At 37.7% G+C, this 27,387-nt stretch overlaps 1 protein-coding gene, 5 non-coding genes and 2 pseudogenes across 6 annotated transcripts; 7 read left to right on the forward strand and 1 right to left on the reverse strand.

Moving 5' to 3' along the window:
• The window catches only part of LOC122326030, an 11,123-nt pseudogene extending 8,289 nt beyond the window's left edge, over positions 1-2,834 (reverse strand).
• A 4,408-nt stretch (positions 2,835-7,242) lies between these two features.
• On the forward strand, positions 7,243-17,311 carry LOC122326031 (annotated as a pseudogene).
• Positions 17,312-18,856: 1,545 nt separating this feature from the next.
• Positions 18,857-25,508, forward strand: LOC122326907 (H/ACA ribonucleoprotein complex subunit DKC1-like). The gene is given in 17 exon segments (XM_043222119.1): positions 18,857-18,936; positions 19,741-19,787; positions 20,428-20,497; positions 20,500-20,513; positions 20,835-20,926; positions 21,178-21,362; positions 21,460-21,524; positions 22,203-22,329; positions 22,734-22,864; positions 23,265-23,408; positions 23,492-23,612; positions 23,798-23,916; positions 24,000-24,103; positions 24,813-24,861; positions 24,934-24,979; positions 24,982-25,088; positions 25,191-25,508. Coding segments are annotated over 17 exon segments (1,512 nt in total). The 5' UTR covers positions 18,857-18,920; the 3' UTR covers positions 25,266-25,508.
• Positions 20,554-20,762, forward strand: LOC122327020. The gene has a single exon (XR_006247553.1). It is a non-coding gene; the product is annotated as a small nucleolar RNA SNORD17 (small nucleolar RNA).
• LOC122327015 lies at positions 21,026-21,102 on the forward strand. The gene has a single exon (XR_006247548.1). It is a non-coding gene; the product is annotated as a small nucleolar RNA SNORD83 (small nucleolar RNA).
• Positions 22,583-22,659, forward strand: LOC122327027. The gene has a single exon (XR_006247560.1). It is a non-coding gene; the product is annotated as a small nucleolar RNA SNORD83 (small nucleolar RNA).
• LOC122327017 lies at positions 22,895-23,033 on the forward strand. Its single transcript, XR_006247550.1, has one exon. It is a non-coding gene; the product is annotated as a small nucleolar RNA SNORA36 family (small nucleolar RNA).
• LOC122327004 lies at positions 23,658-23,733 on the forward strand. The gene has a single exon (XR_006247538.1). It is a non-coding gene; the product is annotated as a small nucleolar RNA SNORD83 (small nucleolar RNA).
• Positions 25,509-27,387: the final 1,879 nt, after the last annotated feature.

Consider the following 27,387-nt stretch of genomic DNA (forward strand, 5'->3'; position numbering starts at 1 on the left):
CGGATACAAAAAAGGCTTTGAGTAAAGTGTTATCATAAATGCTTCTTATGGCATTGACAGCAGTAGAAACTTCATGGCAGTTTGCATATTGTTTATAAATGCGTCCGTTTCTTCGTCTAAGTCAGTTATAAACAAACACAGTCTGGCTTCTAATCAATAACACGCATTATAAAAGTGATCGCTGCACGCAAGCAAAAGCTCTTTATCTGTAAAGCAGGAGCATCATGGTTCGGGGTCCAGACGCTTTGCAATCAGTGAAATCTGATTTTCATGAACGCAAGCCGAGACTTAAAGTTGTGACGCAAGGAAATCGAATAAAGCATGGCTGAAAAAGTGAGATGCATAACCTACAACCCTGAAGTACCGACGTAACTTAAAAGTTTACCTAAAAGGATCTCCACGTCACTGCATTCAAAGGTTCACTTTCTTTTTCCAAATGATGGATCAAACATATGCAACAAAGATGTAAAATGCATTTTTGTGTTACTGTTTCAATGCTTGTCTATAATTGAGAGTTCAATTAAAAGATCAGACCAGATATTTCCTATGTGCATGTATTAGGTGAGTCATTACTCCAGTACTCGCCAGTATTCCTCTTTTGCCAAGTTTTGCAATCATACCCAAGGGCACGTGATCAAAAAGCTGGATTCACTAAGAAGGCATTCCTTAAGATAAATCCTGCTTGTTTGTGGAGTGCATTTCTTTAAAAGTTCCTAATAAATTCTCAAAGATTTTCTTAAGAACATTTTTCTGTTAAAAAGAAATTTCCTGGTCTCAAGAATACCGAATACCGCAAAACACGCTTTGTCACTTATAAAACTCCGACCTGAAAACCACTAACGATCGCAATATTTTCTTCCGGAACAAAACAACTTATTTATTTTGCTGCGGAATATGTCATATATGTCAGACGAAACTGAAAGTATGCGCTTGGGCTCAGCTGTACATCTAACAGTTTTGATGCTATTTAATTTTTCAGATATGAAATATTTCAGCACGGGTGTTACCGTGGAATTGTAGCAAACTCTTCTCCTATTCAGTTTTGCATTATACGTTAGACTTTGAATAGACGTTTAATGTTTTGATGTAAATGTGGCCTGCAGAGTTTTGCTGAGGGAGAAAATAATTCATGCAGTTTTATAGATGTAGTCATTGAATATGTATATATATATATATATATATATATATATATATATATATATATATATATATATATATATATATAAAGTAAATGCTTATTCTTAGAGAGTCAGTATCAGGATGGGGATTGTCACATATTCACATATTTGGGTTCTTTGTTGTTGTTTTGTGCCCTACTTTCTGTCCTCTGTTGATTGTATCATTGTGTTCAGGTGTGTCCAGTTAATTATGTCATTTACCTTTGCATATAAGCTCCTGTTGTTTCAATGTTAAGTCTTCCGGTCTCGTCTTTAACGTGTGTGGAAGTCTGCCTGCCTGTATTATTAGTTGCTCTTATTATAGAAGGTTAAAAGCTGTTAAAAGTTATATCCTCGCCGAGCGCCTCCTCCCTTAACTGCACCGTGACACCAATACTCCTAACCAACCCAACAAATTTAGAAAATATCTTTCATTTAGGATTTAAGTTAAAGTGGTGGTTGATTTTTTTATTTGATTTCTTTTAAGAATGTGAATTCTTCTTAAGATTTGAGAAAAAGCGCATTTTAGGAATACGAAAACATTTTTTCTAGCATAAGAATAATGTTTTTGTGAGCTCAGCTGTAGCCTACACGTTCTTGTACGGCTTTCGTTGAATCGTATGTGAGCCTGGAGCAAAAAACAGTTATAAATACAGCACGTGTGTGTTTGTTGTAACAGTCTACAGTGCATTGCATGTGTCAATATTATATTTTTTTTATGATATATAAGATATATGACGTTCCCTAAAATTTCCTACCGTGTAAATGCATCAAAACTTAATTTTTGATTAGTAATATGCATCGCTAAGAACTTCATTCGGACAAATTTGATGGCGATTTTCTCAATGTTTAGATTTTTGTGCACCCTCAGATTCCAGATTTTCAAATCATTGCATCTCTGCCAAATATTGTCCTATCATAACAAACCCTGCATCAGTGGAAAGCATGTATTCAGCATTCAAATTATGTATAAATCAAAGTCCAGTGTCGCGTGCTTGCGAATTAGCAAATGATGCTTTTTCAAAATGTAAATCTCAAATGTTTTTCTCACAGTCTAACTGATTTCAGACTTCACTGATGTTACTTCTCTGTAAAAGGTGAATACACCTGTTCAGGACAAATTACCTGCGAGATGTATTTTTCACCTGAATAATTAAAATGATCAAAGCGAACAAGCGTGATAGCGTTACAAATACTTTTTAAGGAAATACGTTTACTTTGCACAGACAAAACTGATTAATCGACATCTTTGGTAGCATAGACTGTCTGAACGTCGTTACAGGGCAATGTTTTAGTTTGTAAGATAAATGGTTTTCTAATTTAAGAGTGTTCTGAAATATATATCTGAAACTAATTTCACTGACGGACAAAACATAACGCGTGTCGGACATTTATCCTTACTGAGGCACGCTCTTTATCTCAGGTCTCTCCTATTGTATAAATACAATTACAGGGCAATGTTTTAGTTTGTAAGATAAATGATTTTCTAATTTAAGAGTGTTCTGAAATAGATATCAAACTAATTTCACTGACGGACAAAACATAACGCGTGTCGGACATTTATCCTTACTGAGACCCGCTCTTATCTCAGGTCTCTCCTATTGTATAAATACTGTTTAGACTATAAAGAAATATCAGCCACACATGTGTCTTACCCTCAGGGTGCTCTGTGTTCATGGCGTCTCTTTGTCTCTCTCTGGGAGCGTTTCATTTATCAGCGCCGGAAAAAATAGGTGTCTCCCAAATGAGGCAGGACTGACCTGCTGTTTCAATTTCTTTCATCCTGACCTACAGTCAGACCAGTGTGGAGCCTGACTGTTATAGGATTATGTATATAAGCTAAGCGTATGTTTAATCATACAAACGACAGACGTACCGATGCTTTAACACCTGTAGCTTAACTTGCGTTTATCTGTTTTTAAAATGCATTTTTCATTTTTAATCAGGCTACTCAACATTTTGTATTCGCATTTCCCCTAAGTTCACTCGTTCATCAGCCACTTTCCCTATTTTGTTTAAATAGCTATTTAATTCACCAAACGTAAAGAAATGCATTTTTTCAGCCAGTGTTTACAAATATTTCTACCTTTCCACCAGGCGGCGCCATATATAACCATTTTTTTAATATTGATCAAACATTTAATTCGATTATAATAATTTAATTTGAAAATAAAAACTATTTTAACTCCTTTATGGTAGTTGTTTTTTAGGAGAGGGCACAACAATGTATATGGGTTAAATATCAAAATAAAATTGATAAATAAACGGTAACAAACAATCATGCCTGCAGAAATATATATATATATATATATATATATATATATATATATATATATATATATATATATATATATATATATATATATATATATAATTTTTTTTTTTTTTTTTGTTTGTTTGTTTTTTCCTGAAATCAGATCAGGCAGACTGTGTGCAAGTGATCAAATAATTTAAACTATTTTATTTATTTAAACTGTTTGTATGATATATGCAATAAATAAAAAAAAAAGTAAAGTTGCAACAGATGAGTGCACACCTTGTTTTTTGTTTGTTTATTAAGTGCATCATCCAGGGAGTTGAAGTGCACTTTTTCTTTTGAGAATTTCCAGTACAAACACATTGCTTGCACTATTCATGCTACAGTTAAAAGGGACACACCTTTATACGATTTATATACAATGTGTAATTTTATATGCATCGTTATTAATTGTGGGTGGAATGATAGCTCTAGACCTCACTTGTGAAAAAAATTCAGATATTTCAGATTTCAGATACAGGACCTGTAAAGTTAGCTCTACTGCAGTTTACTCGTTCTGATTTCCTCAGAATCATGGCATAGCTAAATCTAATCTGACCAGTTTGTAGTTTATGAAGTGTACTTTCAAGCGTATCAAATGCTTTTACTATTTTTATTTTACTACAGGCCTACCCATTGTGTGTGTGTCATTAAGTCTCATCAAACTGGAATCAAGATTATATATATATATAAGTGACGGTCCACATTTAAAAACAAAAATGCTCATCACTTGTTTCACTGGAACTCTTCAGGACTTCCTCATAACAACAGTGATCTGAGATGTTCACAAGTGGGTAAGAAGGTATTTTAAGAAATCACAAGTTAATATTTCAAATCAGTAACACCATTATCTTTGCGCTTGTGTGTATTGACCGACAGCTCTCCTGTCTTCATGTTGATAATAAAGGCCACTTTACTATTTATTCTGGCTTCACTGAATTCCTCAAAGTGCCCTATTTGTTAGTTACGTGTACGAAAACATCATGGAACGCTGATTTGTATTTACGCTGCTTTGTTATACGTGCTTTACACTTCATATTTTAAATCACAATCTTCTTGCACATTAAAATGATTTTTGCCTTAAATGGCATTCTTGTTACACAAAAAAATTTGGTTGTCTACTTATAGAAATAAGCAGGGATGCATAGTTTTTCAGAGTTTTTCAAGCTCATCTGGTGATTTTGGTTTGGTGATGACCCATTAAAAATCACTTTCGAATAAATTTTAAATAATTGTTTTAGAGCATGATGCACTTATTAAAAATAAGCGCATCAAAAAAATTAAAGCTTAATATTTAAAAAAATGGAACTTTCAACAGATTTGAATATCTAGGTTTGACCATTCCTTCAAAACAAGCTTTATCAGAGTCCAAGACTCAACAATGGACTTGAAAGCAGCATTCGGCATTCAATCTATTTCACTAAAACAAAATACAAGCCTTGGTACAAACCTATCATTGCTTCTTTTAAATAAATGTATGTGATATGCCATTCAGTGCTTGTCCACTTAGACAGTATTTTATGTGTAGAATATTGCTGATGAAGTTTACTTTTTATGACATCATGAGAGTGACTTATTTACCTTAAATATGTTTCATATAAAATAATTAAAACTAGACACAGGGACCATGGAAATCGCTCAACATCATGCACTCACATGGCCATTGCACACAACAGATTCTTGCACAATAATAAATATAGTCTCCCATGCCATCTATAGGACACATTTACACATTTCAATGCTGAACACTTCAATGCTGGCTCTTACTATCTTTGTATTGTATTACATGTTTGCAGATTGTAAACACCTCTGTATATTTGCACATCTGACGCTGGCACCCAGCATCTAACACCAGTATTCCCGCTACACACTTATATTTATTCTGTACATATACCCACTTGCTTTGCTTTCTATTTAGTACCCTATGTTAATGCTTTTTAATGCACTCTTTGTTGACTGTTCTAATGCTGCTACCTGGATTTCCCCTCTGAGATCCATAAAGTATAAAGCGAGTAAGTAAAATAATTTAGAAGTGAATCAATTAACATTTTAAGTTGTATTAATAGGAATGTAATAGTTGTATCCCAAATGGCGCACACTAGTATATGAATATTATAAGGTTGTTTTGTCTTCAGGTAATAACTAAAATGTAGTCTTTTATGGTTTCAAGACAAATGAAAAATTTACAGTCCACCTTTTTATAGCATGTAACATTATCATAACGTATGTAAACAAAAGCAACATGTTTTATTATGTCTGTTACAGCCTGTTACCCTGTTTTTAACCACAAAGTAGCCCACTATACCAAAAAGAAATAATCATCAATAATCATTTATGCATTGTATAAATAATTAGGGTGTTAAAACTTTACAAATACCATATCTAAATCTAAATAAGATACACTGCCCTCCAAGTCTGGGAACCTCTAGAAAAGTGGGGTTTTGGACAATTCTGGCATGAATAATTTTGCACCGATAAGGGACAACACAAATTACAAAAATATTTCATAAACAGTTTATACATAGAAAATACTAAAATTTCCACCTTTAGCAGCTATCACAGCTCTGCATAATCTGTGCATCCGAGCTATCAGTTTATTCAAACACTGACTTGATATATCACTCCTGAAAAATTGCCCAACTTTGCCTAACTCAACTTTGACTTGTATATATTGACAGTATTATGTAATCAAAATGAAAATTATTATTGCTGGTCGAGTTAATGTACAGCATCTGCGCCAAAACAATTATGAGGATTTAAACTAAAAACTAAAAAGTTTGCTTTTAAACCAGTTATTTGACTTTACAAAACGGGGTGTGGCGTCATGATTGCGAGCTTGCGATTGGTTCTGCGGGAGGTTGGGGGGGCTTTCTTTGGCTCCACCTCACGATCTCTACTGCGCAGACTCTGGCTCCAAACGACGTCATTTTCGTAAGATGTCAGGGACCGTGCTGGGAATGTTTTGGCGTCACTTTCTGTAGTGGAAGGACACCTCCAAGTCGCGTCGTTTTTTACGGTCTATGGCACGATGGCACAATGTACACTCAAAGATTAGAGAATCCCCATAATGCAGTGTGAGCGTCGCGCGCCGAATGAATTCCCGCGTTTTGCCACAAGATGGCGCCCGCGGCGGAATCATCCATTTATGTATTTATTTTGCAAAGCAGTCGTCCATGGCGTAATACAGCGAAATACAATATTCACCGTACGGTGGTTATTAAATCGATTAACTGTGGTTTATACATAATTTTCGTGAAGGTATTCAAGATAAATTCTTTAATCTGATTATGTAGCAGCAAGCACTCAGTGTTCCAGTTCACTCACTTGTTTTCATTCACTTTCCAGTGAACTGAATGAGTGGACTAATGCAGGGATTAGTGAATGAATTGTATTGTATTGTATTGTATTGTATTTTGATTGTTATTATCATAGATATATTAATATGAATGAACGTGAAAACAATGGTATTCAATGAGCAAGTAGGTCTGTACATAACAAGTAAAACAGGCTACTAGAAATAAAATAACTAACCTGCTGTGAAGTAATTTGCATTAAAAAGTACGAAACGTTGCAAGAATATGCATACATATTTTATATTAAACAAGTTCCCGTAAAACAATCCTACTATGGTAAAGGCTTGGCTTATTAATATGAATAAATCCGATGCGATGCTGCGTGGCGAGCTACTTAAATATTAAATACGTGATGCTAACGTTGCTCGGTAACCTCCAATGGCGCGCCTCTGGCTCATGAATATTAAGTATCAAGTCTTCGGCGTAGTAGAATCGGCGGATTTGAGCGCTTGCGTGGACACTTCACGCAGACAATGGCGGGGATGAAGCTCAAGTTTAATGATTAATGCTAACGAGTATATATATATATGGCAGCTCGTTAAGAAGCTGAAGTTCACCGAAGTTTACGATTGTCAGCTTGAAGTTCCGGATCCATCTCGCTCGACTCGTGCGCAGCAAGTAACATGCACGCATGCACTTATACGCTATATTACGTTCTTATTATCTAGTTATTATTAATGCATTGTGTGCACGGGTGCTACTCTCTCTGCAGGTCACCATGACTTTGATGAGGCTGTTGACCCGATTGAGTGGATATATGCACTGGAAACAAGGTTTGAGAGTTTGGGAGGCAGTTCTCAGAGCAAGAGATTACAACACACTGCAGCCCATTCATCTTCATGCAACTATCAGCTGCTGCCTGACTGCCTGGGTGAGAGACATGCATTCCCAGACAGCTGCATTATAAACAGATTAATATTAAACATGCCGTTATATGTGGAGTTTTGGCATGTGTGGAGCTGCCAAGGATCATTTTGTATCTCATTCCTAACCAAATAATTATAGATGGATACAGTGAACAAACCAGGGTTATTCTAGTTAACTAAAAATTAGCTAGAAACGAAATAAAATAAAATAACAACTAAATTTACTATTAATAAAAAGGTATAACAGGCAGTTAGCAGATTAACATTTATTTTTTCCCATTTACTTTAACATTTATGTACAAAAATAACTACAACTGAAATTAAAAGGAATAAAAACTATATACACATGTTTAAAAACAATACAGTTAAAGCAGGAAATATACAAAAAAAAATGTTAACAACAGCTATAATGGTGTCTTGATGATGCTTAAATAACACTGGATGTGCTTTAGTTTAAAAAAAAATATTGTTTTTTATTTAATGGCTTGTAAATATATCTTAAACACTATAATGTTGATTTTATGTAATACAATTTTCAGTTTATTTTTTTTATTTCAAAATTCGCTGACATTTATATCCACATTACTAGCACTGATATACGTGCATCAGAATTATATGAAATTGCACGCCATAGCAAAAGTAGTTAAATGAATGCTTGTAAACGAGCGCTAATGCATTGATGTGTTTCTGCAGAGCTCAGCTACGGCGGTCTTGTGATGCACTTTGACTACGTCTGGCAAGTAGATCACTGCCGATCTGCCTCATGCTACAACTCGAAAACAAACCAGCGCGAACCTGACACTGCCAGCATCGATCTGAACATCAGGCCTTCAAAGAGCAGAGTGGATGAGAACAACCTCTTCCTCACATGTAAGTGCAGAACGAGGCTTGACCCAAATCTGAGTCACTTCAGTTCGAGTGTCCCGCTAAACATGCGCCGGGAAACTAGTTTATCGAATGAAAGGAACGTCTGCCTTTTATTTCCTCACCCTTGAGCGAAAAACCCTTGTAAACCACTATTAGAGCGTCCAGTAATCATTATTTAGTCTACTTTTTCTGTGACTAGTTTCATAACAGCAGCTCACATGGCTTAGAGCAGGTCAAAATTGAGTTTTTATGCACTGATACTTATAATATTGTGCCACTATTAACATATATTGAAAACAATATATGTCCAAAGGCTGCATCTGGAAGTTGAATTTGTTGGCTGCATAATTTTAGTAAAGTAATCCTTATAAAATGGACTGTCATTGCATACTTTTTTTAAAATGCATTGCTTTTTTTTGAGGTGAACACATGCAGCCGATAAATGCACAGCTTTTTAACTTAATTGCATCAACAATGTAAATTTTTCGGTCGACTGGCTCTTTTTAGAGTTTTTTTCATTCTTATCTTGTCTGACTTCTCCAAGTGGTCGGCTCACGTTTATTTATTCCTCATTTCCTTTTTAAACATCTTTGAAAATCGACTGAAACAAAGCGAAATCACTGAACTCACGCGTCACCTTAACATAACAATCGAGGATTTTTCTGCACGATTGCTTAATGTTGGGGTCGGAAGATAAGCCGACCACGCGTCTTCGTGTTTCGCTCCTCTCCTCGGAGACCGTGGTCCCGGTGTGCTAAGATAAGTTTAACACTCTTCCCAAACAGAGATGCATATCTCTTTCCTAAGTAAAGATAAAACTCTGTGAGAATGACAGACGAACCTTTGACTCTTACGAAACTCAGCAGACATCTGTGAGAGTCACTTTACATCAGCGTTACATTATTATAACAGCCGGTTACATAGTAACAGCATTAACAGTAAGGCCTTCTCAAGACTTATGTGTCTGGGTTATATTGACCCACAGCTGACTGTGTCAGTTGACCTGTGAGATATTTAATGTGAAGAGGTAATAGCTGCAATAACTTCCCCTTTTTAAGTTAATATAAAATCAAAATGGGCTCGGTTTACGTTTTAAAACATTTGTATAATCTTAATTACTGTGCACAATTTAAAAACTACTGCATTCAGTACAATAGCTGTTGCATTAAACATTTTACGCACAAATTCTCCTTATTAACTAACTATTACTTTGACTTTTGCCTCAATAAACTGTTAATGTGCTGCTTATTAATAGTTATTAAAGTAGTTGCTAGTTTAAGCCATTAATATGTGCTATATAACTACTAATAAACGGCCAATATGCTATAAGCAGATAGTTTACAGTGAGAATAGCTCTCTAAAGCGTTACCATTTGTATTTGCATTGAACTTTTCACTAATTGTTTTAAAGCAGCTTTGCAGATAATCACCCCTTAAATTTTAAGCCCCGTTTGGGTAGGACTAGTTTTCCCAAAGAACATTTTGTGCACTTCAATATTTTAATCCAGTCTGATTCGGCCGAGTCTGTGTTTTTCTCAGCTAACCTCATAATTGTAACCTAACCTCTCCGTAAAAAAGTTTCAAGGCTGGCCATTTTTATATCAGCATCAGATAAGATATATGTCTAGATTTATCTGTCTGATATGTGTCTAGGTTTATTATAAGCCGCTGCTTCTATAAAGTGATGCAAAGTGTATTTAAATATTTATAAAAAATTAATTAGGTAAAAATTGGTAACTTGGAAACACATTTTTATGTTCAACCAAGGGATAGTTTGCCCAAAAATTATCCAAATTTTGCTGTGGATCATATCTTTGGTTCTTCATTATAGTTTGTCTAAATTGGTGTAACTATGAAGAATACAAGTTTTCACTATGTTAGTAACAATCTAACAACAGACAATGTGTGAACAAAGGATAATGCTTATTTAGCAGTTTTTAAAGTCCATTCCTAAAGAGACTAGCGAAACATCTTTCAGTCTGTATATACTAAATCAATATAACTCTCGTTAGAATATTAGTATAGTGTCAGATTAATTTAATATCTGCTAATTCATAATTGTGATGGCATCTTAACAGGCGTTCTACAGACTAGTAACTTTGCAAGTACATGTCAACTTATTCTAACCCTAACCCTACCAGTTTACTAGCACTCTAATGAGAGTAGACACGTAGGTGCAACCTTACCTATGGTCAACAAAGGGCCATTAAAATGAAGTGAAACCTGAATCCTCTGTGAAAACGTGTGTTTTTGAAGCTGCTAAATCAGCATTTTTAGGGTTTCATGGTTTATGGTCTTGTGTTGCATTGGCAATGACACTAAAACTGGATGTGACTTTACACAGAAAAGTTTTTAGTTAGCATTTTTCCCAAATTTATGGTGTTGTCTACATTGTCCTCTCACTTCTACCAGAACCAGAAATTTAGCAGATACCTGATGTACTCATTACTGAACCAGTATCGTCTTCCACTGATAAATCGGATGAAATCCCCACTCTCTGATCACAGCGATCTCCTATTGAAGTCATTTCCTCTGTGTTCGCGATCCCCTCCAGGGCCAGACGGTCACATCACACGCTACAGTCTAACATGGCTTGCCCAGAACAGCTACGAGGGCCAGAAGCGAAGTGCCGTTCATCCTCGAATCCTGTGGAGCGCAGATATCTACTCCAGCGCCCGGGTGCCCTCTGCCAGCTGGGACAAGTTCATGAGCTGCGACGAGGAGCTGAAGAACTTCCTCAACAACTTCCTGCTTTACGGAATTGCCTTCGTCGAAGGCGTCCCGCCAACCCTAGAGGCCACCGAAACAGCGACCCAAAGAGTGAGCCTCATCAGGTCAGGCCGAGTGTGTAATAAGTCTACTAAATCATTCAATTTTGGGATATAAGTCACATAAGCTGTTTTTTTTGGTGCTTGCACCAGTTCACATGCATTCATTGAATAGAGATGAGCATCTTTCTGTAAGTTCTATGGGCTTGGCTTGTGGTGTCATTCATGTCCAGCTATTTTTAGCTGTACAAAACAACTCAATACAACCCAGTGCTGGGGAGATATAGACAAACTCAGCAATTGGGTTGTTTTGACCCAATTAAATGTTTAACCCAAACTTCTGGGTAGTACCTCTGGGTCAAAACAACCCAATAACTGGGTTTGTCCATATTTTACCAAGCACTGGTTTTGCTGCTTGATATAGAAAATTGTTGTGTCTTACCATATTATTTCACTGTTTTGTCACATTGATTTGTAATGCAAACAGTTTTAGCGTTTCCTTAAAGCAGCTAATGAACCGGAAGTCTTACCCATAGGCTTATTTCCATGTGAAAGAAAAAGGTGGCAAGTTAATAAAACAACAGGTGAACAAGATCGCTAGTTAAAAGAGCAAACCAAGACAAACTAACAAACTAGGTCAGGGAACACATGGCACGGGAATAAAACCAAACCTAACCTAAGATAACAAGAACACACTGTACAGGGAGTAATCTGGGACATGTAGAAAAACTGCTTCTCTAGTGCTTCAGTCCACAGAAAAAATACAGTCACACAGGGTTTGGCATGACATGAGGTTGAGTAAATTACAACAGGGACTATTGCTTTTCAGAAAGCCGATGCTTTATAGCCACTGCTAGTTAATTTACAACAAGGAAAAGGTACACTAAAATACACTTAAGAAGTTGACCAATCAGAGCATACTGTGTTTTTAATATGAGTAAAAAATGTATGCCTTTTTGTAGAGAAACCTAAAACAAAATTATAAACTTGAATGAGCATAATATGCACTTTCTTTAAACAGTTGGTCTGACCAAATGAAGTCCCCTTCCACGTTGTTTAGCGTTGCAGTTAGACAAAGAGGAGATTGTTGTGGCTCGGGTAGCTTGATAAAAAAATGAATGTGACGCGGTAAGTGAAATGAAAACATAAGCATTTTTAAAAACGGATAATTATATAATAGTGCTATAGAAGCCAGTTTTGGCCACTGAATAAAAAAGCAAAAAGGTTAAAAAGGCTTTTATGTCACAATTTTGACTTTGAGAATTATGAGATACGCTATATGCATATACTACAGATGATCCAAACAAGACTAAACATGTTACACACCAGACAGTCAAATCACAAACATTCTTTCGGCTTAAAGAATGAATAAGCTGCTGCTGATAAGCTTGAAGGTTGAGTTTAAAGACAAAATACAGGAGAAATGGTAAGTAAAGTCTATAATATGCTATTTCTCTGTATAAAGCATATACTAAACAAACGTATTAGTTAAAAAATGAGACTCATTCTTTTCACATTCGCACACACACATGCCTTGCACCCGGTTTATTGTCTGCTATCTGCGTCACCATAAACCATTTACAAGTATAAAAATGAGTTATCTTGAGCCCTCGTTTCAGTGTTGCAGGAAGGAGAACTGGCATTTTTCCTCCCCGTGGATTTTGATGATTGATTTCGACAATAAAGGTCACGATAATCGTTTACCCTAATTGAGATTACTCTTGGTTTCCAGGGAGACCATGTACGGGCGGGTGTGGAACTTCACTTCAGATTTCTCCCGTGGAGATACAGCCTACACCAAGCTGGCGCTGGACCGCCACACAGACACGTCATACTTTCAGGAACCCTGCGGGTAAACGGGAAAATCAAAGTTGGGCTTCAATTAGCCACCGAAGACCAAATGTCTGTCTGTCAGATTGGGTTTCCGCAGGACATGCTCAGTCAGTCGGCAGAGCTTAAAACATCTAATGACCACTCAAGTGCTTTTTCTACTCAAGGTCTCTAAAGTACTTACAGTAAAAAATCACAGTACTTACTTTTTAGCTTAATGTTCATCTTAATGTTTTGCTTCCCACAAATGATTCAGCTAGTAACAGGTAAACCGCTAGAGGAAATAGTAGACTTGTAGCACTTAAGTCTTGTTATGATTGCAAAAGACACAATTATTTATTGTTGATACCTATGATTTAGTTATCATGTCACGAAGCAGAATAAAACCAAACTATGTCATTTGCAAAATGGTTCGAAGACACTTAGCAAGAACCTCTGTCTTGATCTTGGATGGAAAACGAAAAAAACTGGAATCCCTGCAAACATTAATAAACATTGCATGCCAGGTTTAATATTTATTCATGCAATCCATAAAAAGTAGCTGAGCGTTTTAAAATGCATTCGTTTTTTGGAATCTGATTACATAATCCAGATTACATGTACCTAGCACTGGTGAACTGAATACCTGAGTATTTAATAACTGAGTAGCATAACTTTCAGGTGAATATGATTTAATATCTTGTTTTGCTCCATCAGCATCCAGGTGTTTCACTGTCTGAGACACGAAGGAACGGGGGGCCGAACTCTGCTGGTGGACGGTTTTCACGCCGCTGGCGCTGTCCTCCGCCCGTCGCCCCAGAGCTTTTGAGCTGCTTTCCCGCGTCCCCATCAAACACGAGTATGTGGAGAACCTGAGTGAGCACCGCAACCACATGATCGGCATCGGCCCCGTGCTCAACGTCTACCCGTGGAACAATGAGGTCTACATGATTCGGTAAGAGACCGTTCCCTGCGTCTCAAAACCTAAGGGATCGTGTCGTTTGGTTCTCCATAACTAGTCGACTGCATCCAAAATAAACGGTTTTGTGTGCATAATATACACTACCAGTCAAAAGTCTGGAAACAGTAAGATTCTTATGTTCATCAAGGCTGCATTGACTGATTGATCAAAGATACAGGGAAAAAGTAATATTGCAAAAATGTTTTGCTGTTTAATATAATGCGCTTATTTTAATATACGTTAAAATAAAATGCATTTCTGCGATGCAAAGCTGAATTTCCATCAGTCATCCGGTCTAAAGAGTCACGTGATCATCAAATCATTCTAATATGCAGATGTTTTATTAGAATCATCGATGGTTATTTTTTGGAAACGGCAATCATTTTTCAGGATTCTTTAACAAATGAAAAGTTGTAAAGAAAAGCATTCACTAAAAATATAAATCTTTTCTAACAGTTTTTATTTTTGCCATAACTTCTCATCAATTTAACACATCCTTAGCTGAATAAAACATTTAATTTCTTTCAAATAAAAAAAAAAAAGACAATTTACTGAGCCTAACTTTTTAATGTATATTGTTAGAAAGGGTTTCTATTTAAAATAAATGCTCTTCTTTTTAGCATTTTCATTCATTCAAGAATAGCACAACAGTTTCAGGCACTGATAATAAATGATTTCTGAAGGATCATTGTGGCTCTAAAGACTGGAGTAACAATGCTGAAAATTCAGCTTTTCCTCACAGGAAAGAATTATTATTTTATTGTATATAGAAAATTGTTATTTTGCATCATAATAATATTTCACAATATATTTTTTTCTTTATTTTTGATCATTTTGATTATTTTTAAAAATATATAAAATCTGATGTGTGTGTATACTGTGTATGTTTATTATGTACTATATATAAATGCACACATATTCATGTATTTAAGAACAATATGTTGTGTTTATATATTAAATATTTTTCTATATAAAATAAATGTTTGTATAATTATTATAATATCAATATTTTATAGTTGTTGAACAATTAATCTTGATTAACTGCATCCGAATTATCTTCACATGATATTTTTGTGTATACTGTGTATTTTTGTTAGGTGTATATCTAAATACAAGCATGTAGATTTAATAAAAATATTTATATTAATTTGTTTATATATTAAATACATTTAGATATAAGAAAATAAATATATAAATGCATTTACATGTAAATACTTCCAAAATATATACTGTGTGTGTGTTTTAATATATATATAATAAATAAACACAGTACAAACACAAATATTATGTAAAGAAAAACTTTTATTTTGCATGCGATTAATCGTTTGACAGCACTAAAATATATACATGCAAATATTTTCTAAATACACACTTGTGTGTGTGTGTGTCTTTATATATACATCATACATACAGTATACACGATACACACACATATTATGTTCACAAAAACTTTTATTTTGGATGTGATTAATCGTTGCCCTTCCGCCATACATTGCTTTGAGAGTGTGTGAGATAAGAGAAAGAGGCTAAATGCATTTTATATTAGACAAATCTAATACAAAAACAAAATACCAGGCCAAAACTGACCCGAAGACGAAAGGAAAAATAAATATAAAGACAAATAAATGCGCGTTTTGATCCATTTAATCTATTTGCAAAGTTGTTTCATGCACCAGAAGGTCAGAACTGAGCTGAGTTATTAAAGAAAGGTTCTGCTGCGCTTTCGTCCAGTTTTGTTTGAGTTGTGTTTTCTTGTTTTGCAGGTATAATAACTATGACCGTTCTGTTATTAACACAGTCCCTCATGACGTGGTGCGGCGCTGGTACGGAGCTCACAGGCAGCTCTCCGCCGAACTCAGGAGTCCAGACAATGAGCTCTGGGTCAAACTCAAACCAGGCAAGGTATGAAACAAAGTCTGAAAACATCCCTGGGTCATATTTTCACGGTTGCACTAGTATGTACACATGCTTCACGTGTCTTTTGTGGTAAAGTCTTTACTGATTTTTAAAAAAGGAAACATAAGAATAACTTTGACATTGTTTGTAATATTTTAGATGAACACTTACAGAAGCAGCTTGGCTTTACTTGATTATCCAGGCAGCGTTTATTAGAAAAATCAGCGAGTCTCAAATCTGATCGTCAAAGTTTATTATTCATTCATCTCTCAATCATCATTGCATTGCGTGTTTTTTTCATCCTCACAATAAGCAATTAAACGTGAGGGATGTTATTGGAGATATAGAGTGATGATGTAAGATCTCATTTATCTAAATGACAAGCATCAGAATTTAATCCATTTTGTCCATATAAATATAAGCATCAGCACAAAATTTCATATTTATGGGTCAAAATTGCCATTTTTTCCCTTATGTATTAGCTAAGTATTCTCAGTATATCATACCTCAGATCCTAAAGACACTAAAGATGCTAAAAATCAATTTTTATTTCATTTTTATTGGTTTAATGATTCCTAAACTATGACAATTACATTTTGGGGTGCTGTAGATCGTACTTTTCCATATAAACCTTTACATTTCTCAATCAGATGACTCTGTCTCCATCGATAACACAGTGCCTGAAGCGTATAGCGTGTTTTTATATTTGTGGAGTAGAGTGAATATTCCCCACATTTGTGGCCCTGGAGCACGAAACCATTAATAGCATAAATATAGTTGCATCAGTAGCCAACAACACATCATATGGCTCAAAAAGATTGATTTTACATTTATGCCAATAATCATTAGGATGTTAAGAAAAGATCCCGTGAAGACATTTTGTAAATTTCCTACCGTAAATATATCAAAACTTCATTTTTGATTATTAATATGCATGCTTTGAAGGCGATCTCATCCTCAGATTCCAGATTTTCTGCCGAATATTGTCCTGTGATAACAATACATACATAAAAAGCTTATTTACTCAGCTTTCACGTGATGTCTGGTTTTGTGCTCCAGGGTCACACAAAAAAGCCTCAATGTTCTTTTCTTGGCTCCCGTGTCGTTTGTGAATCAGACAGGATAGTTCGTGCATCTAAACACGCCTTTCAGAATCAGACTGGGTTCATTCATGTCGCTTGTTGTTTTCTCCAAGGTCCTGTTCATTGATAACTGGCGTGTTCTGCACGGCCGGGAGTCGTTCACCGGCCTGCGGCAGCTGTGTGGGTGTTATCTGACGCGTGACGATGTGCTGAACACAGCTCGCTCTCTCGGCTCCAGGCCTGAGCTCAAACATTGACCAAAAACCCCCTGACTTCTCACAGCAGTATTACCTATCAACTCAGCTCTTTGTTTGATTGACTTCATGCTCTTAAAGAAACGAGGTCGTTGTAGAGGATGCATCCATAACGATTTCTTTCCACAGAAAAACAGATACGGTTTCATTTGAAATGCTAGATCTATGTTTTAGAAACGGCCAGGGCATGCCTTGAGGCGAAGAGGCACTTATTTCAAAAAGGTTTACGCTATAATGTATGATTTTAAGGTTTTTACTCACACCGAAAGATTAAATATACTTTTGAATCTTTGTTTCGGAGAATGTTTCACACAAAAAAAGAGAACGTCCTGATTGTTTACTCTCACCCTCTGGCAACCCATACTTCAGCTGAAGAGAGATTAAAGTGTTGACATGATTTTTCATCATCTAATGCGAGTCAATGGTGCTCATTGTAGACCGTTTTCAACGGACCGGAATCCATATCTAAGCAGATTCAAAGTAATCCACGTGACCCTAGCTGACAAACAGGAGTCAATAAAAAAAGCATAATATACATTTTAATTATAAATCTTTGTTCCAGTTTGTGTGGCATACGTATGTTGTGAAAATCAAGCGTTTTTGTGTCCATTTATTGTTCACAGTGACAACTGCCTCAAATTAAACTGATGCTGGGAACTGTTTCTTTAAAAAGCTGGGTATTTCTATGGATTTGTGCCTTAACAGCGATGTAGGAATACATGGTTAGTGGCAGATCTCACGAAGTCCTATTGCATTAATTTTAACGTTTTTTCTCTCGTTTTTAATCTGTCGCGTTGTAACATCCTGTATCCTATATAAAATGATCTCAAATGACTGTACGCACAAAAATACCAATGTTACCTCTAGAAAATAAATTAATCTCCTTGCATTTTGTTGTCTCGTTGACTTTAGTCTTGCCGCTTTTTGATTATGGTACTGTTTGTGAACACTACACAGTGTCACGTAATAAAAATAAGAAGCACATAACAGATACAATAAGAAAATTCAGTGCAAGTCACATTTTTATTTATTATATATTATTCGCCCCTTCCAGAACATATTTTCTAGCTTGTGTACTACTCTAGTTTATTTGAACACATATTTTTAAAGGCTTCAGTCTTTCAAACACATTAAAATGCATAAATTCAAGCAGTGACTAACAAACCTTTTTCTTGCTGAACCTCTTTTACTTCTAAATTGTGTAATGCATTACAAAAATTTCTGTAACTTGTAATCAGTAACATATCTGTATATAGTAGCACTGCACCTTTTTTCTTTTACCACATTTAATGGCTATGCAAAACATTAGATTTAAGTCTACAAACGTTTCGATGGTTAATAGTGATTTGTGACATTATTACAAAACATGGACGTTTTTGCGTTCACTTGTTAATAAGTCACTTGTAGAGGTTTTCAGATTTGTGAACCAAAATGTTTTATTCTGAAGTGAAAGGCGGCGCAAAAGGAGGTTTTCTAGGGCCTCTGGAGTTCTCGCTGATGACGTGCTATGATATCGCGATGCTTCGCGTCCCGAGACTCGCGCGCCGCGGAGAAAAGCGCACGCGCGCGCCGTCCCACGTGCCGCAGTCCTCCGAGGCGCGCAGCAGCGAAGATGGCGGACGCAGAGAGTAAGACCGTGTTTTACACGTTTGCGTTATTTTGGTTGCTCGTTCTGTGATCGTGCTTAAAGGTCGGCTCGAAATGTTTTGCTTCGCTTTTTTGTTCGCACGTGTGACGATGCTTGAAAATTACTAAAGTAAACCGATCAAAAGATGAGTTCTCAACTTGGACCATGCGTATGTCAGCATTCAAGAAAATCTAGGGAATATCTTATTTTTATGCTTATGTATCAAATTTAAGTAATGTTATACTTACTACTACTATTATTATTATTGTTATTATTATTAAACTATTGGCGATAGTAAAAAAACCTAAGCTGGTTTCCTCAACACGTGTAACCTACTATAGTTTGTCTAATACTAGAGAAATGTCTTTCTGCTTGCGTGTATGCTTGATATCTTGTCCTTAAGTTATAAACTTAATAAACAGCCTTAATAATAATTAATGCCTAAGGGTTCAGAGTTTAGCGGCTGCTTTAAGTGATACACGTTTGAGAACCTAAAATCACTGTCACTTAATCCTTGTAAGTGTTCCTGTTTTCCCCCTTTCCTAACAACAGTAAGAGAGCTGGATGTGATGTACAGTGAGGGTGGTTTAATGTGATTTAACGTTCATAAAGCAAGCTCTCTCGGTAGATCAGTCCAGCTCCACGTGCTAGCCGCACGCGCCACGTGGTTCAGCAGCTAACCTCACTGCTAACTACACCCATAGCGCTTCAACTCAGCTGTGCTCCTACTACAATATGTATTCATGATGAAAAAGTTGTAACGGTGATTTTATTTTATTTATTTTTTTGTTGTTGTTTGCATCAGCTAAGAAGAAAAGGAAGTCGAAGACGTTCTCAGAAGCAGAAATTGGGGTAAATTTTTTTTTAATGCATGCACGTTTTTAATTTACCAATAAGACTACAAAGCATGTGTATATATATATATATATATATATATATATATATATATATATATATATATATATATATATATATATATATCTCTGCACATTTTTCCTGTCAAATTTACTTCAGTAATGTGATAACCATGTGTGCAATATTTTGTTTTATTTAAATGTAAAAATCAAGTCGTTTGATTTGCTTGTGGCTCTTCTGAAATATTTGCAGGGTTTGTGCATATCTTAAAGGAAGAGTTTCTTCTTCCAAAATAGACAATTTTCTCATTCTCCCCAAGAGATAATTTCTCTTCAGTTACGTTTTCTCCAGCAATATTCTAATGGTGCTCAACTGATGTGGTCGAGTCATGAATTTGCGTGATCATGGCGTTAAATGCTTGTCTTAAGGGCTCTAAAATTGAAATTTTGCATCAGAGAAATATTTGACACGGAACTAAATGTGAATTTATACGTTGTAGACCCTAAGCAGTCTAAACCTTTTTTTTTTTTTTCTTTTGGTGTTAAAAAAAGTAAATTTATTGTAATGAATTAATTCTAGATGTTGGTCATTATCAGAATTGGCTTCACTTATTTTTTTTTCTTCTTGTTGCCGTCAGGACATTCAAGAAAGCGGAGACTTCCTCATCAAACCGGAGTCGAAGGTGGCGAGCTTGGACACCTCTCAGTGGCGTTACTCCTGAAGGTCGGTTTCCCGCAGAGATCCCGTCGCCGAGCGCACGCGTGTGGCGTGATGAACCTGTTTATCCATTCGCTGAGCGCCGCTGGCTCTGTCCTCGGCGCCTTGTGGTCCGTTCTGGGCCTCTGGGTTACAGCCGATCCGGTTCTGTCCGGCCGCTCCAGCGTTCTGTTGGGTCGACCGCGGCGGGCCGGACGCGCTGGTGCCGGGGGAGCGGACCGCTTCAGTCAAAGACGAATAGACGTGTCTGATCACACGTGCGCTCGGCTGCCGTTCTAGTCGTCTCCGCTCTGTGTTCTTGTGACCTATAAACCTACCTCTCCGCAGAACTTCGATAAACTGAACATCAGGACGGCTCATTACACTCCTCTGCCGCACGGCTCCAATCCGCTCAAGAGGGACCTGCACGACTACGTCAGGTAGGAAATCCTGGAAGCGCGTTTTATTAGACAGTCGATTTTAATTTAAGTGCTTTTAGAAATGCGAGAACCATATCGTATGGTTAAAGCACGTCACAAGCCACATGATGTGATTTAGATTGCATTAGCACTCTGTGCAAAGATGACCCGCTATCTATCACCCTTAACTGATGGTTTCTCCAGAAATGCAAGCTTTTTCGGTTTTACCGTGAGATACTCAGTGTATTTGTTTTTTTGGATCATCCTCTCAGGACCGGTTTCATTAATTTGGACAAACCGGCGAACCCCTCTTCCCACGAGGTCGTGGCTTGGGTCAAGAGGATTCTTCGCGTGGAGAAAACGGGCCACAGCGGCACTCTTGACCCCAAAGTCACGGGCTGCCTGATCATCTGTGTGGAACGAGCCACGCGGCTGGTCAAGTCTCAGCAGAGCGCAGGTGAGTCCGCCGAGACGCTGCCGGATCAAGAGTTTTTCCACACGCTTACAGTAAAACGAGTGGCCTCTCCTTACTACTCTTCTGCCGTTGCTTTTAGGCAAAGAGTATGTGGGCATAGTACGGCTGCACAATGCGCTAGAGAACGAGCACCAGCTAGCGAGGGTAAGTAGGACTGTGTTCTGCTAAAAGTTAAAAGTCGTGCCGGGTGGAAAGGTGCTTCTGATTAGGTGTAATATTTAGGATCTATTGACAATGCAATACATGTAACTATGACTTCTGAGGTATACTTGCACCATGAACCTTTTTATTTACTTGGTATAAGCTATATCTACATGCACCTAATGTTAAAGTTGCCATGCTTGTACAGTAACCGTTCTTGCGAGTAATTCCTTAATTTACCTTTTGTAAAGAGACCTGGTTGTTGTCTCAGACTAGGCCATCATTTCTCTAAAGGGAGGGGAACTTGGCATAGGTGCAGTTCACAACCTCACCACCAGATGCCGCTAAAATGTATACTTCGCTTGAGAAGTTGTGCAAACGTATTATGTGCATGGCTTTGAATTGATCGTTTAGGGTAGTTAAATTTGCTGAATTGCAAAAGATTTTATTTGGTTAAATCTGGTTCTCTCCTTTTTGGGTTGAACCTAATAATTCAAGTCTTCCTGCAGATAGTGCAGGTTGTTAACCGTGTGTGAGATCTATTGAGTGTCTCTGGGCCTCCTCTCGATCTCTCTCTGGTCGGCTCTCGGCTGCAGACGCTGATCTTGGATGTTCATGCAGGTTTGGAGGGCCTGGTTTCACCCACAGAAGAGTCATTGAGTGTTTTGTGTTTCTCTGCAGGCTATAGAGTGTTTGACGGGAGCCCTGTTCCAGAGGCCTCCGCTCATCGCCGCCGTGAAGCGCCAGCTACGAGTGCGAACCATCTATGAGAGCAAACTTATCGAATACGACCCTGAGAGACGCCTTGGTAGGAACTTTGAAAACGTTTTGACATCATTTTTTCTTTTTTACAAAAATAAGGCTGGGTTTTTACTTTGAATCTAACGGCTAATCCAGCAGGTAATCAGTGGAGCGGCATGTGTCTTAAGTCTAGTTTTACTCAAACCTGACCAGCTTTAGACCACTTTGTTCAATAACACCTTGCTTGAAAGCGTTAGTAGTTTGATAAATATCGCCCAGCCCTTTTGTGAACGCGGTAGGATGTCGACTCTTGTTTCGAAGCCACATGATGTCACGTAGATTGCATTAGCGCTCTGTGCCAAGATGACCTGATATCTATCACCCTTGACTGATGGCTTTGACGCACCGCGGTGGCTTTGTTTGAGAAGCGGGAGCTCGAGAGTCATCGTTCTCCTGAATGGTGTGCTGCAGGTGTGTTCTGGGTGAGCTGTGAGGCGGGCACGTACATCCGGACTCTGTGTGTTCACATGGGTCTCCTGCTGGGTGTGGGAGGTCAGATGCAGGAGCTGAGGAGGGTGCGCTCCGGAGTTCTGGGAGAAAAGGTACGCCCAAGTCGCTCGCCGTGTCTGCAGAACCAAAGAGTTGAGTTCAGATCTGGGCTTTTCTCCCCAGTTCTGCTAATTAGTCTTTGGCACAGAAACTGGCTGAATGACGATAGATGCGTGAAGTGGTTATGCTAGGACCACCTTCATCAAATTTCAGCCTACATTTAAACTTGGGTGTGAGGTACGTGTTGCTGGGCAGTTCCTGGCGGTAGAAATTAATCTCCAATAAGTTTAAACCTGGTTTTTTTTTTTTTTTTACATTATCTGGGTAGATTGCATGGGTTTAAATGTTTACCTCAGCAACTCTGCCTTTTTCTTTATACCCCTTTTGTGTAATTTTTTTTTTTCAGTGACCACATTAAAAAGTGAATGAAAAAGCTTTATTTGTCTCCCCAAGGATAACCTGGTTACTATGCATGACGTGTTGGACGCCCAATGGCAGTTTGACAACAACAAAGACGAGTCCTACCTGAGGAGAGTGATCTACCCTCTGGAGAAACTTCTCATCTCGCACAAAAGGATCGTCATGAAGGACAGCGCCGTACGAGAATCGATTATATTGAAACTCGTCTTTCCAGACCGTTTTTGCAGGCGCCCGGTCTAATGAGGCTCTCTGTGTAACAGGTGAACGCTATATGTTACGGTGCTAAGATCATGCTGCCGGGCGTCCTGCGCTATGAAGACGGGATCGAAGTCAATCAAGACGTAGTCATTATAACTACAAAGGGAGAAGCCATTTGCACAGGTAAGGCTTTAAAATATCTCTCGGCCCCAGCATGCACCGTGTTCAGCCACATGATGCGAGACAGATTGCATGAGCGTTACTGCAAAGATGACCATCTATCTATCACCCAAGACTGATGGCTGAGAGATCAGAGGAACAGACGCCACATGCCTTGATTTAGGTTAATTTTTTTTTTTTTTTCTCAGCGCTTGCCCTGATGACGACAGCCGTCATATCCACATGTGACCACGGCGTTGTGGCCAAAATCAAGAGGGTCATTATGGAGCGAGACACGTATCCACGCAAATGGGGCCTGGGGCCGAAGGTGAGAAACGTTCAGAGAAATCGTGCTGCTAATTTGTGAAATCTGTACATTTTACATATTTTTTTAAAAAATGTGCTTTTCAGGCCAGTCAGAAGAAAATGATGATCCAAAAAGGACTGCTAGACAAACACGGCAAGCCGAACGGCAGCACCCCTGCAGACTGGAAAGAGGGCTACGTAGACTACAGGTACACTTCAGAGGATCAAAACCAGCAGAAACGATAACGGGACAAATTAAGCATTTTCAAGTCAATAACACGGAGTCTAAAAAGCTTGTTTTTTAAGTGCACCACACCATGGCAAGGTTTTTAGTCACGGTCTTAATTGAGCCGTTTAAACTGCAAACTTTGATTCACTCATTTATGAACAACTCAATGAATCATGGACTCAAAATGTGCAGATTGCGTTGTATGAAGTCACTTTTGCAATCATGTAGATATTTGGGGACTGCACTTGTGGTATTGATGGTATATTAACTTAAAGGAGCGTTTTTGAATTTTTGGCTTTAACTGCTTTCTTGGGCTACATCACACAGTATGATAAGCATTTCACATCGGTGTCCGTTTAGGATGACTTGCAGCTCTTAAGCTGATGTACTAATTGTTTTATTCCCCATAATTGGTCGGCGCCTTATTAACGCTCTAGACGTGAGCCGCTCGCAAGAAAAATGGCCGAATATCTTGGAAAAACTGCCGTTTCTGCAGACTGTTATCCCTTTTTGGTCTGCAGTGACCCTGGAGGGAGTCTGTCTGCTAAAGACAAACCCTGAGCCCAGGACAGTGCTGTCCGCAGCGGGCTGACCGCCACTGAGCTCGGTGGACAAACCCTTACACTTCCTGCAGACTCGTGAGCTGCTTGGGGGGAAAAAAATAACTAAACTTCTTTTCCCTCTCCTAGCAAACCCCAGGTGAAGCCTGCCAAGGATGCTCAGGATGCGCCGTCAAAGGTATGGTTTCTGCAGAGCACGGATACTTCTGGACTGTCGTATTTGGTGTTGACACCATTTATCTTATTCTAGAGGAAACGCGATGAGAGCGGAAGCGAAGGTGAGGTGGTGGCTGCTGAGGCGCACAGGCGAAAGAAGAAATCAAGAAGGAGAAGAAGAGGAAGAAGAAAGAGAAGAAACTGAAGCTGGCGGAGGAGGCTGAGGCTCCAGCAGAGAACGAAACCGAGGCGAGTAAAGGTTTAGAGCGACTAGAATCAGTGACATTAAGGGAGAAACGCATTTAATCCATTAACGGTCCTGATTGTGAACGTGCTCTTTCTCACACACAGGTTACAGAGAGCTCAAAGAAGAAGAAAAGAAAAAGTCTAAAGATGCAGAGGCTGGCTCAGAATGAACGGACTTGATATTGCTGCAGTAAATGAAAGACTTGTGGATGGAAACGGGTTCATCTTCACCCAGCTGTCAGCGTTCAGCGTCGAAGTGAACGGCAGCTCGGAAATCCATCAGTTTGCAGTTAATTTTTTTTTTTTTAAGTCTAAATGAAACCCATATTGCCTGGGTTTATTCATGTAAGGTGTTTTTTGTTTTTGTAAATACAGATTGTAATCCTGTAATCAAATGAAACATGAAATGACTTTTTACAAAAAGCCTAAATTCATTGTCTGTTCAGTGGTTGTTTTTACACACAATACTTCAGGGTTTATGGTTTCACTGACAATCTGGTTTAGTTAGCCTTTTCATTTCAGTAATTCATTCATAAGTTTAAGACTGACACAAAGTTAAGTAGTGAAGGACACTTGGATCAAAACCAAACTACTAAACTTGCCTCGGAATATAAAAATTGGGGAAATGTTTCACTGCAAGCTTTTTTTATTTTTATATATATCTTCCTTCATTAATCAGTTGGGCAAAAACGAACCACTTCTAACTGAATTTATCATCAAATAATTATTTATTTTTTTTAATAAGTATTTGAGGGCTAGCAAATATCTGATGCGGAGATGCAACATGTAATTTATTTTTTTGCAGTTTTGGTTTAAGCTTTTCATGTGTCCTGACAAGTCTAATAAGTATTAAGGCCTGCTTTTCATCTTAAAATAATCTGCAAGGAAATTATGAAATATATGCTGCAGCTTTTCTAACAATACTGTGAACTTGCAGTTACTTTTTACAACATAGTCAGTGTAGATCATGTTTGTTAAAATCTTTTAAATTTAAAAAAAAGGTGATATGCTATGTGTCTTGCATATGTATTTATATGATAAGATGCTTAAACCTTTTACAGGAATGTATTCGTACATGTAGGATATAATGCAACACTTTTTTTGTTTGGTTTGAGAACCTCCCGCTTCTGAACGAGCTCGTCCCCCTGACACTAACACCCGTCGAGCACACGGGGGCGCTCCATCCTCGGCCTGACGAGAAGACCTGGCAACCCTGGGCCGAGAAGTCTCGATTAATTGTGCACTCAATCTTAAATTATGATTTTGGTATGTATCAAAGTGAATTAATACTGAAACATCTGAAGCATCACGTCAGCTGAGAAAGCTGAACTGTGATAAGATTCTAAAGATAGAGGGAGATTTTACAGTCATAACCCAAATTATAACACTTCCCATATGTAGTTCTAGGTGACATATGGAAAAAGTGTTATAATTTAGGTTAAGTAAATAACGTGCAATAAACAAATCTTTTTACCAAACCAGTGTGTTCATAATAAAGATAATACATTAAAACAATATAAGAGAGACCAATTTATTAATTACAAGCTGCAAAACGAACTGTTTCTCACAGTTAAAAATAGCTGGACGCGGATGAGACCGGAAGCTATAAAATGTACAAATGGCCGCGCCCATTTTTATGGCAAGAATTAATTATTTTAGGTATAAGGTTTTAAATAATGCGGCTGTAACTGCTGTTATCAAAATATGTTTATGACGTATCTAATCTGTATAACTTGTTATTGTGTTTCAGGTTCCCCTTGTAGGTCATGGTGAAGAGCAGCTTTGCATCTAAGGTGGTAGTTTTTTGCATTCTGTGGAACTTTTTTTGTTGTTTTTATTTAGTTAAGCATTGGATCATCCAATCATGTTATAATAATGGAGTCACCCAGAGGTCCACATCAAGTTCATGCTAAAAGATCTTGCCTCTGGTGTCTGGGTCCCAGAGATTGTCATACTTTAGGGAGATGAGAGGGAGTACTATTGAAGGAAGTGTAACGATTAACTTGGATCACGTGTGCTGTAATCGCATTACAGCCTTGACGTCATCGAATTACATTCAGAGTTACTCAATCTCTGTTTACAGATCCCATATGAATGAGGAATCGCGTAAATTAAATCTGTCCTGCCACAAAAAGCTAGTGACTAAAAAAGTAAGGGGTTTCAGAGACGCAACAACTATGTTTCCGAATGGAACGCGACAAACATCGCCTCAAAGTCCTGTACAAATAATCCAATCCGATGCAACTCCTTGAGTGTTTGCCATTTTGTGTCTTATGCGTCAGACATTCAGCCAAGGGTTCAA

This window comes from Puntigrus tetrazona, chromosome 21, assembly GCF_018831695.1.
Source record: "Puntigrus tetrazona isolate hp1 chromosome 21, ASM1883169v1, whole genome shotgun sequence".
Taxonomy (NCBI): domain Eukaryota; kingdom Metazoa; phylum Chordata; class Actinopteri; order Cypriniformes; family Cyprinidae; genus Puntigrus; species Puntigrus tetrazona.